The sequence below is a fragment of the Manis pentadactyla genome, chromosome 3 (genome assembly GCF_030020395.1).
Source record: "Manis pentadactyla isolate mManPen7 chromosome 3, mManPen7.hap1, whole genome shotgun sequence".
Taxonomy (NCBI): Eukaryota; Metazoa; Chordata; class Mammalia; order Pholidota; family Manidae; genus Manis; species Manis pentadactyla.
The window spans coordinates 101,214,691-101,229,235 of NC_080021.1; the positions used below are offsets into that span (position 1 = coordinate 101,214,691).

At 46.2% G+C, this 14,545-nt stretch overlaps 1 protein-coding gene across 11 annotated transcripts in view; it reads right to left on the bottom strand.

Moving 5' to 3' along the window:
• FRMD4A (FERM domain containing 4A) overlaps nucleotides 1–14,545 on the bottom strand; it is a 573,879-nt gene that overhangs the window by 194,297 nt on the left and 365,037 nt on the right. For 2 of the 11 annotated variants that reach the window (XM_057498211.1, XM_057498212.1), the window contains exon 1: nucleotides 9,237–9,302. The exons of 8 other annotated variants lie outside the window; for them this stretch is intronic. In XM_057498211.1, coding sequence (XP_057354194.1) covers nucleotides 9,237–9,287 — 51 coding nt within the window. In that variant the 5' untranslated portion in view covers nucleotides 9,288–9,302. Of the gene's footprint in view, nucleotides 1–9,236; nucleotides 9,303–10,084; nucleotides 10,263–14,545 lie in introns of those variants that run through there. One more of the 11 variants, XM_036908070.2, reaches the window with a different exon arrangement.

Consider the following 14,545-nt stretch of genomic DNA (forward strand, 5'->3'; position numbering starts at 1 on the left):
CTGTGCTTTAGCACATCTCAACAGAGTCCTTCACACCTGAGGAATTACTTCATTTTTTATTTATTATACTCCTTTTATTTGGAGTTTGTTGCTTACGATTTCTCTCAGTTGTTGCCATACTCATATTCAGGACTGTGTTATGTTCACGTCATTGCCATTCAGGACTGAGCCGCGGGTCTCTCCGTGGCTGAGCCCCAGTTTGTATCTCCATCCAGACCCCTCCTGCCCCAGGCTCGTAGGTGACTGTACAGAAAACCACCCACACAGCACTCCCATTTGGACATCCACTAAGCATCTCCACCTCAGTGTGGGCCAAACTGAATCCCTGACCTATCTTCTCCCCCAAACTGCTTCCACCGTCAGCTTCTCATCACCACGTTCTGTTCCTTAGGTCCCAAATTTTGGACTTCTCTCTTCATCTCACATCCCACAACCAACTCACTAGAAAATCTCGTTGTTTCTTAAAATAACCTGACCCCGAACACTCCCATTGTCATCACTTCATCACTGGCCTGGTTCCTGCAACGGCTGCCCAGCTGGTGCCACCTCTGCTGTCACCTCGGCAGTCTGGTCCTCACGCAGCCCCCAAACCATTGCTATGCTGCCAAGTGGGACCACGGGGCTCCCCAGATCCAGGCTGGGGCAGGACCCTGCCAGGCTCCGTGGATTCCCACCACCAGCCTCTCCCCCATCTGCCTCCACACATCTCCTTACTGTTCCCCACACATCTCTCTGCTCTCTTGGGGTCTTTAATAAGCTCTTTCACCTGCCTGGAATGTTCTCCCTGAGATACCCACATGGCTCACCTCTTTACATCCTTCAAAGCTTTACTCAAATAGACCTTTTCAAGATGTCTCGTCCACCTCCTGTGTTTCACAAAGAGACCTTGCCATACTTCCCGTCCTCTGCTTTATTTTTCCCCATAGCAACAAACGCTTTCTAGCATACATACAATTTAATTTTTACTGTCTGCATCTGCCTCTTAGAATGCAAGGGCAGGAATTTTGTTAGTTTTATTCACTGAATATTCCTGGGACATCAAAGTCATAATGTGTGTTGAATGACCTGCTGACTAACTGATGGACTGAATGAATGAAGTGGGATGTCAGGTACCCTCTAGCATTCCGCCAGGGCAAGGCCAACCCTCATACACAGGACAACAGCTGTGCTGTGCCATCCTTGCTCCCTTGCCTTTTGGCACAGACAAGCGTGGAGAGGGAAGTCCAAGCTGAAGGCAGAGGGAAAAGAGCAGGCTGATAGGTAAGGACACAGGACGTACGAGGGAAAAGTCCAGGTACATGCAAACAGGCAGAGCAATGAGAAACCACAATAGGTGACAAGTAATTACTCATCTATATTTGTGAGCACCTAACAAATGCTAGGCATATATCAGGTGCTTTGGAATCCAAGATAAGTAAGACATGATTCTTCTCTCAGAAAGCCAGGTGGGGGACATAAGTACACAGGTCATTCCAATTTCCTAGATCAGACTGGAATCATGACCTGGTGAGGCTGTTTTCGGAGAATGAAGGAGGAAGACACCTTCTGCTTAGAGGAACAGGAGGAGGCCCACTGGAGGTTCAAATTAAAGAATGAGCAGAGGTGTCCTAGGCAGTGAAGGGATGGGAAGGGCCTCTCAATCTGAAGGAGAATTTGCAAGAGGTGGATGTCCAGAAAAAGTCAAATGCACTTCAAAAAGGCAAGGGTGTGTGTGTATGTGTACAACAGACTGCATGTTTGGGTCCCAAAAGATTCAGACATGAAATCCTAACCCCCAGAGTGATGGTGCCTGGAGGTACGGCCACTGGGAGGTGATTAGGTCATGAGAGTAAAGCCCTCAGGAGTAGGTCAGTGTCCTTATAAAGGAGACCTCAGAGAGCTCCTCCTCCCTCTGCCATGCAAGGACAAAGCGAGAACACACGATCTATGAACCAGGAATCAGCTACTCACCAAACACTGAATCTGTAGGCACCTTGATCTAGGACTTCCCAGCCTCCAGGACTATGAGAAACAAATGCCTGTGTTTATAAGCCACGCAGCCTGTGGTGGTTGAGATAGCAGCGAAAATAAGGTTAATGTAAGAGAGGAAGGTCAAAGGAGCTGCCAGGTTGTGATGGGGGCTTTTATTCCATGTTAAGGACTGTGGTTTATAGGGAATGGAGTGGGGAGGACGGCAAGTAGCGTGGAGAGGTGATGTGCGCGTGTGTGTGCATGTGTGGCATGTGAGGTGGGGGATAGAAGGTGGAAAGGGGGTGAATTCTGGTGATATTACAATAACTCAGGAAAGAAAGAAGCCCTCAGCTATGGTGTGCACCTCCCCCCAAAAGAATCTAGGAAAGAAACGTTTGAACAAGGCATTGAAGAAATCTGTTGTAAAGGCTGGAAAAGCTTGATACTAGTAATGTGGCAAAGGGGAAGAACGAGGCTGAGTGGTGAATCATTTATCACAGGACAATGATGTTTAAGCCACAGGAGGAAGAGGAACAGGAGCAATGAAAAAATCACCGTGGAAGTAGCAATAACAAAGGGAGACTCAGCAAAGCATTTGCTAACTCTGGAATACTATCAGGGCGAGGGTCCTGTGGGAAATCCTTTTAAGGGAAAATTGATAAGTAGCCAAAGAATCAGCCATTTCTAAGCCACTGGCAACCTCCTGTAGTGGGGGTCTGATGTGAAGGGAGGAGCAGATGCTATTTTTCTCTTTAGCTTCTAGTCAACATGGGAAAGCTAGAGGAACAGTGTCCTCCCTCCCACCTTTCCACATACAAGCAACAAGCATGCTTATATACTGACCTTTTTTCCTATTTCCATGAAAAAAAAAACATGGTATAAAACTTACAGTTAATGGAATTTTTCAGATAGGTTGTGTCAGTTGCCTAGGAGTGTGATCAGCTACACAGGCAATAAAAACAAGAATCTATTTATAAGAAAGGACCATGTTTTTGGATATAATTCCGAGTATGTGGATATCTTTATAAGTTGGCAGTTATAGCCTCTTATGTGCCCAGCACAAAATCTCTGTTGACAGTTACAACCTTAGCAACAGGATGACAGACAAACGAAACTGCGGTGGGTTACAGAAACCATATTTTCCACAAGAAAGAAAGAAGGAACCACAGAGAAGTACCAGTTTATAATTCCTCCGTAAAATGACACACTCCACCCTGTCTAGGCAAAAAATGCCTCTAAGCTGTCCCCGAGGGTTCACCTAAAATGTATCCCTGCCCTGGATATGGCTGTAATGTTCTATAAATAATTTCCCCATTTTTCTATTTGTTTAATGCTTTTATTCTGCTGCCTGTGTGTGCATGTTTAAACTATCTCCAGAAGATGGAACATCTCTCATTCTGATTTATTTTATTTAACACCGAGAATGTTATTGTTTAAATAATTTTTGATGACTGTTATGCAAATTGGCATGCTGATTTCTCATCCTACAAAGAAACTCTGCCAGTACTCCCAGAGCAGTTAGGTGGTGGGTGCAATGGGAAAGCCCCACCAGCATCCAGGACACCCAGGTTCTAGGCTTATTTCTACCATTAACTGGCTGCATTAACTGCTTGGCTGAAATATAAATAAGCAAATAGGAGTTGAAAAATCTTCCTAATTAATGGCAATGAATGGAAAGTACCTACAGAATTTTATAAAATGGATTTCTGCCTTTTTAAGAAAAATACAGTATTACCATGGATTGACATAAACTTGGTAATTCTTGTTTCAATTCTGGAATTTTTTCAAAATAAAAGCCCTAAGAGCTTTCTGATCATTTCTGAAAACTTAAATGAATTTTAGAAAGGTGGGGTGTAAAGAATCCATTAGTGCAAAGGCAGAATCATATTTCTCCTCTTCCTTGCCCTCCCCAGCCCGCCCTCACCATATTAACGCCCCAGGCCTCATTGGAGGCTCACGGATGCAGCAGGGTGCCTACCATTCCTGCAAGCCTGCTCCACCCCAGCAGTGTAAGGCTTGCTAGGGTGATTCCTCTGCCTGCATCCTTTCTGGAGGCCAGGCAACACTCATGAAACAGCAGAGCTCACGGCTGTTCCCCTACACTACTTTGTCTTTGTAAAACTCATCTCAGGGTTGTGGGTGAGGGGCCACCACTTATTTCACAGTACCTCCACCCCCACCTCCATGACCGGTGGCTCCTTGCAGTTAGCAGCCCTGCAGTTAACACTGCAGAGCCTTCCAGGGATGTAAGCAAGCCCAGTGAGGAGCGGAAAGTGCAGAGACCAACAAATACCTCCTTCTAGAAGAGCCTCCCACGTTTTTACATTAGGTGCTTCACAGATACTATCTCACTGGCTCCTCTGAATGTAACTTGTAAATAAGAAAACTGAAGCTCAGAGACATGCAGTAATCCACCCAGGGCCTCACAGTTGCACGGGGCACAGACAGAAACCAGACCTGGGGCTAGATGACACCACCTTGTCTCTCTGCCCTACCTTGTCCCTCCATATAAATCCTCCAGCGGTAGGGACTCTAGTCTTGGCATAGTAATGAGACCCTGGTGAGGTCCCTGAACATCTGTAAGCCCCCCTTTAAATGATAAAAATGATCTATGTGCCCCCTTCCATTCCTAAAACTCCATCTACCTGAAATGTCTGATTTGACTGATAATCCCCAAATCTCGTGTGTGCTTGAGTCACGGCCTGCTCTGAACATTCTGTGTGACATCAGCTCTTGCTGCACTACTGTGTTTGAGGTCTCTTCTCTCTGGCCAAGACCTGCAGGCTACATCTGTACTGCTGGTCACTCTGTAGTTACTCTGCTACAGTACACTCCACCATCCCAAAGAAAGGGGATTGAGAAGGCAGAACACCGCTCTCCATTATGCCCAGCTCCAATCTGGTTCTTGTCCTCATCACCCTGCCCTCTTTTGTGCCCTCTGAGCCACAGAGAAATAAATATCTGATACTTCTTGGGGGAGCCCGTGGGAGCAGAGAACTGGGTAAGCCAGCACCACCCTCCCTGGCTCAGTCTGTAGGTGCATTGCCTGGCTCCAGATGGCTCCACACTGTTCGGTTTCCAAGTCTGGGTTTGTCACATCTCTATACTTGGTCATGGGCATGTGGTTAGAGCATGATTGTGCATTTTATGGCTATGAATGCCACAGCCTGGCAACTCTCCAATTATTACTTCCATTTGCTGTCATGCATTATCAATCTAATCCCCATTACACATCATTCTTTTCATGCATTCCTCACACAGCAAGGACATAGGCAGGCAAGAGCTCTGAGAGGAAGACTGTGCCACAGGCAGAGCTGGTGAATGCTGATGGCAGTCGTGGAGTTACAGCTCCAAATGTGTGGGAAAGCTTTTAGCTAATGTGAAGTGAAAATTATTGTGCAAAGATTTAGTATTTTGCATTGGCACACCACGTGTGGCTCTGAGGTTGGTAAGGTATGGTTGACTATGATACAGAATGAGAATAGGGCAAGTTTAAGAGGGCCTAACAGGTTACACTTTACTTTACATGCCTTGGTCTTCCAGGTTTCTAAAGATGCCCAAATACATCAACACAGGAGTGTATTAAGATAAATTGACGCAGTGGTTTACTAATTCAAACAGGAGCTACTGAGTGCCTGCCATGATCAGAGAGTTAAATGCAGTGAGCATCAAGTGACCAAGAAGTCTGCAGTCACCATGGCTTGGCAAGTAAGACAGAGGCAGCAGGGCGCATGTGGAGGTGGTCAGAGTTTGGGGAGAAGAGTGTGCATATGCATATGTCCTTGACCTGGGCAAATAGTTCCTTCTTGTACTGCAAGATGGAGGGGCAGGAGTGCCAATTTTAAACAAAAAGCCAGAAACTGATATTTTGTGATAGAGATCTGGTCTTGATAAACTTGATCATAGGTGCCACATCTGTGAATTAAGAGTTAGCTATGCTCATACATCTGTGCAGGGGTTACCCTTTCTATTCAAACCAAGGCTACCAGCTCGTTTCTCCTTGATTATTATTTGGTAGTAATGAGGCCACTGAAGTGAACCAGATCCTCAATATTCCATCCAACAATCATGGCCTTTATTCTTCATCTTCAAAGAGGAAAAAGCATTTCTCTTTGGGGGGAAATACCTAATTTCCACTGATACAATTAAGAATTGAACACACACACACACACACACACACGCGCGCTTATTAGAACCCAAAGTAAGTATTAATGCAATTCATGGAACAGCAGCAACAGCTCTGATCACCTGTGGAAGTAAGAGAAGCATAAGGACATATTTTTAGGATAGTGCTTCTAGTGATGAACTGGCTGTCTTAAACTTAAGAGTGTATCTAAATTTTTCGTTATAAGAGAAAGACATGCCAACCCCCTAGGGCAGGGGGAAGGGTGGCAGCTGATGGATTCAGGGAACTGAAAGGGAACTGCTATGGAGAGAATTTCTGATAAGCAGATTTCTGCTGATTCAGAAAACGTCTTGCAGAAGAGAGAATGAAACCAGCAGGCCTTTGTGTGCAGTGGTGACCAGATTTCCAGGAGCTACTGCATTGAACTCTCTGATCATGGCAGGCACTCAGTCCCAGCTTTTGAGATCAGAGGTCCCAGGAAAACAAAAACAGAAACGGAAACTACTACCAACATACTTGAGCTGATGAGAATTACAATGACCACCACAAGGTAAAATACCCAAATCTCACCCTTCCCCAAAAGGTTCAATTTTTAGTGGCCACTTTTCCCAGTTTCTTGAAGTCCTTGATTTTGCTTTTTTGTAGGAAAATTTCCAAGTACCTTTGCATCCTAGACAAGCTGGTGAGATGATTCCTTCTCTCCTTCTGCTCACTTCAATTCCTACCTTTCAGGATAACAAATTATCTTTTGTTCTCTTAATTACATTTTCAGAGAGTAACAGACAGCAATGATCAGAAATGGGTGAGGTGGACTGAATGGATAACCACAGTGTCTGCAGAGCTCAGGAGGGATGCAGGCCTGAGGCACCTGCAGATCCTGTAAAGGTAAGCCAGTTTCTCTTTTGATCCTTCCTTAGTTCAAGAGGGATACAGATTTTAGAATTTAGATAGAATAATCAGTGGAAGATCTTTATCCCATGACTTATCTTCCTATGAGGTCACAGAAATCATTCCTAATTGAGTGTTGGTATTTTTTACAGGGAATAAACCTAAACAGAGAATTTCTGCCACAGATTTTACTGACACATCAATATCCAAAAATAAAAAAGATATGAACTTAGTCATCAATGAATCCAGATTTATTCATGCTGTTTGTGTACAGAATGGTTAAAAATAACTTCAGAAGCTATTTAATTAGTATCAGATCTACTTCTCAGTTTGATATATTTTAGAAAGTCTCCAGAACCTACACTGTTCCTTTTTTTTCCAAAGGAAGTATTTACATAATGAAAAAAATACCTAAAAGCAAAGCTTGAGATTCTAAAGTGCCCCATCATTTTTTTCAGTCACTTGTGTGTCAGGCTAAATGCAACTCTTACACAGGTAAGTACATGGCATGTGAGTAAACTTAAGTGCTTTACTTAAACAAACATACTAGGGTCGATAATGTGAGTGTAAGTGGTACATTTAAGCAGTGAAATCAGTAGTGATCTACTCTGGAAGTCTTATTTAGAGGCAAATTTAGGCAGTGATCTTCTCAGGAGGTCTCACTCCAGCCCATGCTTATTAAAAGACTAGGGTAGCCTGACAGGTCCCCTCAATACAGTATTTTCTGACCTTGCATCTCATCACTCCTTTCCAGTTACAAACCAATCACACTTTTTTCATCAGCTCATCAAGGCTGTCTCCAGAGCCCTTTCTCATACAACCTTGGTGTACCCACTATCCTACAGAGCCTTTCCCAAATTCCAGAACCTGACGCGCTGCTGCTTCTTGCCTTCCCCTTTGACTTCAGACTGCAAGTTTGCTGTTAGAATAAAACTGAGCCCTGTGCACATCTGGGACACAGTTCTCATGGATTATGAAATCAGTGACTCACTGAACCTCAAGGGGTCTCAGTTTCCCCAACAACAAGATAATGCTAATGGCACTAGCCACCTGCCAGGCTATCAGGAGACTTGGCTACAATGTCTACAAATTACAAAGAAGACCTATGCCATAAATAACAAGGCTTATTAATAAAATTAGTTCAAGAGCAGTGCCAAAAAGAATAGAGCAATAGCAGCTGCAGATAACACTTGGTTAGAACAAAAGAAGGTGGAGGGATTTTCTGATCCTCATTTCTATTAACACTGTTTCCCTTCATTACAAAGAAGTACTTTTTTTCCACAGAAAGGTTACTTACACACACACAACTCTGCACATCAAGTGTAACTTCATCCAAGTTATCTGGAGGCAACATTCTACTCATCGGTGGGACAATACAGTGTTGATTTCAAAGCACATCCAAATATTGCTTCCAATTACATTAACTGTAGCTATTTAGCTTCTCAGAACCAAATGGATTTGAATCTATTTGCTGCAGGACACTCATTCCTCTTGTGCCTTAAATAAGCACAGATTTCATTTGCAGCAGAATAGATCCCTCAGCCAACAGAAGTTGTCCCCTGACACTCTAGGTTGCAAGAGACAAGTGACACTTTGAGAATCAAAATCAGATTTCTGCTGATCTGAAGGTTTGGTCTTAAGGCCTTGCTTAAGTCAGACTCCCAAGATGTGTGGGTCCAAATGCTATGAATGAACTTGAAGCAGTTTAAAGACCAAAAACAAAACAATGGAATGTGTCCTCCCATTTCCCCTCCTCCCCAAACCCCATTTTGCATATTTTAAAGAGGACACACACATAGCTAACGTCTATTAAGTATACGGATAACTTTGTGCATCCAGCTGCTGAAGTACTTTCCTCAGGGTCAGTGGTGACTTCCGTGGATGAAGTCAGAAGTTTGCTCCTGGCTCTCACCGGTGCTTTCCCACACCTGGAAGTCATGCTTTTGGGAAAGGGCAGACTTCCGGAAGCTGAGGTTTAAAGGGGGTCAAGCAGTTGTTCAAAACTCAATCAGGTATATGTAGATCAAGTCAGCCTGACCAGATGCTGAAAAATACCCCCATGGGCTACTCCAAAACTGAATAGGCTGTCAACACAGAATAGCCCAGATTTAGAAATGTGTAGGTCTTATGTGGTCTGAGAATCCCTTTCATCGAAACTGTGACGATTCAAACTGAAAGAAACCAGACCAGCAAAGCAGCCACTATTGGGATGTTCCATTCATGGGGGAGAAAGAGCCTCATCCATTCATGGTTGGGTAAGGGAGTCCTGTACCTGCACTGGATGGCCTTTCTCAGCAAGCTGAGCTTCCAGGGGGACTGGCATGGCTGCATCAATCAGAATTAGTGTGTCTATTAAGAAACCATTGCCAGAGCTATTATTACTACAGCCAGCCCATGGAAATTTCGCAGAATTTGCTTGAATCGACCGAGCAGTTACTCTGCTAACAAGGCTTTGGAGAAAAGCGTAGAGTTCCTGATTATACATGGGCATTCACACAGCTTTCAAAGTACAAGACTAGTTAATCTTTTCTAAATGCAATATACACCAACGTTTGGGCAGCTGCCTGCAATATAGAAGCACAGCATTTGCTCATTTTTAAATGACCACGTACTAAACAAGGTTTCCTTCTGTCCTCCTCCTCCTTTCTCTCTGCATCAAACTTGCTGCAGCCATTTGGAATGTAAAAGATCAATCCATTTTAGCAGTCCCAGGCAGCCCAGCGATCGGCTGCCTGCCTGCTGCCACCCTCCTGCACCCAAACAACAGGACTCCTCTGTCAGTTCCACACAAACGGGTTTTGTTGTTTTAAAAATCCCACCCAGGTCTGCCTACAGCAATGCCCTTTCCTTTCTCCCTGGGTAAATTCAGACAGTGTGCGGTTTGCGGAGCCAAAGAAAGTGGACGTGGGGGGAGAGGGGGACCAGGAGGGAGTGTGGTATGTGCCGCACGTGGGGTTTGCATTGAAAAAAATGTCACAACCACGACATTAAGTACTCTACGCCCTCGGTAAAGAAGGTGTCATGTCCCTTTGGCTGGCTCAGCATTCAAAAATGGACACATAAGTGCTGCATAATCAACCGTCTCCCTGCCGTCCGGGCTGGGAAACAAAGACACATTACCTTTATCTGTAGCGCTTCCCAGGGAGCCGAGGAACTTCAGGTTTGCAGCGGCGGATCCACCGAAACCGGCTTCCCATTCGCCCCGGCCGCGCAGGCCCGTGGCCTACCAGGAGGCATCCGCGCCCGGCGCCTCCGCCTCCTCCGGCGCCCGCAGCCGCCCCCCCGCCGCCGCCCCGCCGCGGGCCCTCCGCCAGCCCATCGCCCGCCCGCGCCTCTCACGCCGAGCCTGGCCGCGCGCCAGGGCGCCCCGCCGCCGGCCCGCTCCTCGCCCTCGCGGGGAGCCCCAGCCCGCCGCGCCCGGCCCGCCGCATGGTGCGGGCACCCTGCCCGCCGCCTCCGCCCCGCGCTCGCCCCGGCGCGGCCGTCCCCGGGCCAGCGGGAGGCCGGCGGCCGCGAGGGCGCGCGAAAGGCAGCTCCGGCGAGAGCCGCGCGGCAGAGCGCGCGGTGGCCGCGCCTCCCGCCCCGCGCCCGCGCCCGCCACTGGCCCCGAATGCCGCCCGCAGCGGGACAACAATGAGCGCCCGGGGCGCCGGCCGAGCCTCGGGTTCCGCTCTCCGCGCGTTCTGTCCAAAAGGCAAAGTTAGGTCCTGACTGAGGCTGCTGACCGGGACAGGCTGTGCGGAGTCAGGCTTGCGGGGAGAGAGGGGATTCCGAAACGGAGGACAACCCTCCCAAACCCACCCAGCCCGCCGTGGGGGGCCCTGCTGACCCGTGAGCCGCAGAAAAAGGCTACCTTGGCTGAATTTAGCAGAAGATGCAGTTTTTGCACCTCGATCTAGTCCGATTTTCTTGAATTTTAATCTCCCCTCAACTCTTTGGAAATGGAAGTTCCTGCGAGATAACCAGTCACGGGGCTATTGTCAAGGATTCACAATTACTGGGGAAAGGAGACTTCCATTTCAAGAGACCTGGGGGAGGAAAACGGGCCGGCACTTTCTCCAAAAACGAGAAACAAACTCGGAGAATATCCCTACCGAGAACAAAACCCAATTCACATTGTACGTCTAAATGTTTTTTGCTTCAGGAGCTCAATTTGCTCTAGACACGTTTTTTCATTAATTGTCAAAACACAATTGATAAAATAAAGGGAGAAGCAGGAGCACCTGCGTAGTAAGAGTGGAAAGGCCGAGTTGTCTCAGGGTGTAAAATCTTTTCTCTAGGATTTCACTCATGGCAGGAATTCCCGACACCCATGTATTCATCCGCCCATTCCTCCCCTCTTCCAGGGAGACTGGCTCCCCTCCCTCCATAGTGGAAGGAGACCCTTGGAGTTCTAACACCTTTAATTTTCAAGGCACTGGCAGATGTGAAAACAAAAATGCATAATAAAAGAAATCTCACATATCCTGTCTTTCAAATGACTGAAAATCAACCCTTTCCAGAAGCAGGTTGCGCATTCTTCTCTAAAGATCACTGGTGAATATTTTTGACAGGTCAGGTGATCTCACCTGAAGGTCTCACGGACTGAAGGTAGACTCCATACACACGGTGTTGGAGAAAAAGGTGAACACCTGTGATAAGGACTACTTATCTCAAGATGCTGAGATCACATACTCATGGCTGGGGGACTTGATTACCTGAATCTGAGTAATGGGAAGCTGGGTTTGAATGGGATGTTTCTGTACTTCTGGAGTCTTTGAAGGGTGTTCTAATGCAGAGCCCAATTCCTTCACAATAAGTTGAAGCCCATCTCCTTATGTTCTGAGGTCCTCCAAGGGAATACTATTTCTTTGGAAGCAGGTTATTTCCTGTGCTGATTTGTTCTGGCTGCTACACCTAGTAAGAGTTGATTGAGGAACTGTTTAAAACTAACGTTTCTCTTTCAATATTTCATTCCCATTCTTAGAAGAGTCAGTGGATTCCGCTGTACCCACCAGCTGCATGTGCACCCTGGCCATTGGAATTCTCAGTATGTCCTCACCTGACCTCATCCCTTGGGCAAATCCTCTTTGCGGATTGCCTATCTTACTGCACAGCATCCTTCCTCCCCCCACACGCCAGAAACAGGGACAGAGGGATCTTCTATCTCTTTCCTTTCTCTCATTCCTCACATTCAAGTTATCAACAAGCCTATCCCCATAAATAGCTCTGGAAGGTTCCTTGAGAGCAGCCCTTTGTCTGCCCTGCTCCAACAGTGCCTGGTGCCAGTTAACCTTTGTGAGTGAGCAGCCCCCAGCCACAGGCCTTGCTCAGCCATGTCACCTTTCATGGGGATGTCCCCAGCAGCCTCTTGTCTCTCAGATGTCTCCTCCACACCAGTTGGAGTAATTCTCCTAAAACCCATATCTGATCACAGGCCTTCTTTGCTTACATCTTTTCAGGGCTTCCCTGGCTCTTAGGAATGAAGTCCCCACTACTTTAGATGGTTAGAATGTGCTAAGCAACAGGCCCTCCTTCTCCACCTAGCCATGATCTTTGGCCATGTGACCCCACCAGGGTCCTCATCACCCTCTGCCCTCCAGCTACATAAGCTCTTCCAGGTCCCCTATATTGCAGGTTCTCATTCACCCCTTGTCACCTAACAGCCAGTGACGGTAGAAACAACTCATATCTCGGCATGTCAGAGGCTTCTCATTGCTCTTGAAGCATCCTCCCCATCTTCACCATGTCACTCTCCCTATCCCCGACTATGCTTCACCACACAGGCCACTTTCTGCCCTTGAACCACTCTTTCCTTCTTGGCCTTTGACATTCCTTGTTCCTCCAGCCCAGAATGCCCATCTACCTCCAACCCCCCTCCCCACTCTTTGTAGAGCTGGCTCCTTGTCATCCTTTAGGTTTTAGCTCAAACACTACTTCCTAGATAATCTTCCCTGATCAGCACACAAGTGGCCTCCCTCAGGTAGTCTTTATATGATCATCCTGTTTATTTCCTTCTTAACACTCAACTACAATCGGTATTCACAGCCCTGTGTTAAGGGCACAGACTGAGGTCTCAGCTTGGCTGTTCTTAAATCTGGTCTTGTCCACCTGTGAGCAATGCAATCTTGGACAAACTTCTTAAACCTCTCCATGCCTGTTTCCTTATCTAAGAAATAAGGATAATAATACTGCCTACCTCATAGGGTAGTTAGGAGGATGAAACAAATCAATAAATAGTAAAGCAATTAGAACAGAGACTGGCTAAATAAGCACAGACCCCATGAAGGCCCTCATGTGTTTTATTCTCACCCTGTACCCAAGGTCTAGGCTAGTACAGGCACAGGATCTCTTAACCCCCTATGCCTTTTGTGTTTGGGTCTCAGACTGAGAATGGATAAAAATTTAGGGAAGGAAAGCTTTATTTGAAGAATTTAAGTACAGAGAGAAATAGGCCCTGGTAAAACTTGATGAATAAGATAAAATTCAAACTTAAATTATCTGGAAGTTAATGAAAATATGAAGGAAATTTATCCTCTCTTTCACCAGTGGTGATCCTTGGAGCTGATGGATGACAAGGTTTGCCAGTTGGAATTCTATAATGGTTTGTTTTCTGAAAAGCAGCCAATTCTACTACCAAAAATTCAGGCAGTTACGTGCAGAGACACAAAGAAATCAAAGGATCTCTGCAAAGTGTTGGTCCATCAGCCAGCCCTAACATGCAGCTGTGATGAAATAATATAAAATGCTTCCATTTTTAGCCTGAGTTTAATACTTTTTGAAGAATCTAACTCAAAAAGAAATGTGGCAGGCTGGGTTCCGGAAATTTGCCTTTGTGTTTTGCTTCACTGTTGGAGAAGATTCAGAAAGAAGAAGAAACCCTTTTTCTTTTGCCCTTCCAGAGGCCAGTGCTGAGACCCAAATGCCTCGGTTGCCCTCAACTCTCAAAAAATTAGAGAGTTTGTTTTGAAAAGTTTTAACTCTCAAATTGAGGAGAGGTACTTGGAGGCTTGCAAACGGGGGATGGAAAATGGTGGCTGCAAGCCCAGGAGGAGGAAAGGGGTGACATCTGCAACTGGAGACCCACACTCTATGTCCACATAGTGCCTCGAGAGGGCACTGGTCACCTGATGGGGCAGCATGTGGACACTGGAGTGGGTACTAAAAGCTTAGGTGAGCAAGGGACCCTGGAGTTCAGCCAGGAGAGATGGAGTCTGACTTTAATGGACCTCAAGTTCTTGGGTGCTGTGCATCTCAGTGGCAGCTACTCTGGATTGATGATAAAAGCTCCTTTTTCCTATTTCAAGGTACAATGTGAGCTGGGCAAGGAAGGTGAGAGTGAATTCTGTCACTTTTGTGAGTGAGGATGTAGCCATATTTAATTAGATTTACAGAAGTAAATTAACATGATGATTTTTATGCCCAAAGTTGCAGAGCAAAAATTATTTGTACCTGCTACACTAATAAAAATTACCAGGTTCTGAACTCTGGAATCTAAGTCACAGCTTTCCTGACAAGCTCTGGATGGTATGTGGGGCCACTGGAAGATTCCTCTATATGGAGCTTGTACAGATTACCACTACTGGTGGAGAAAGGTTACTC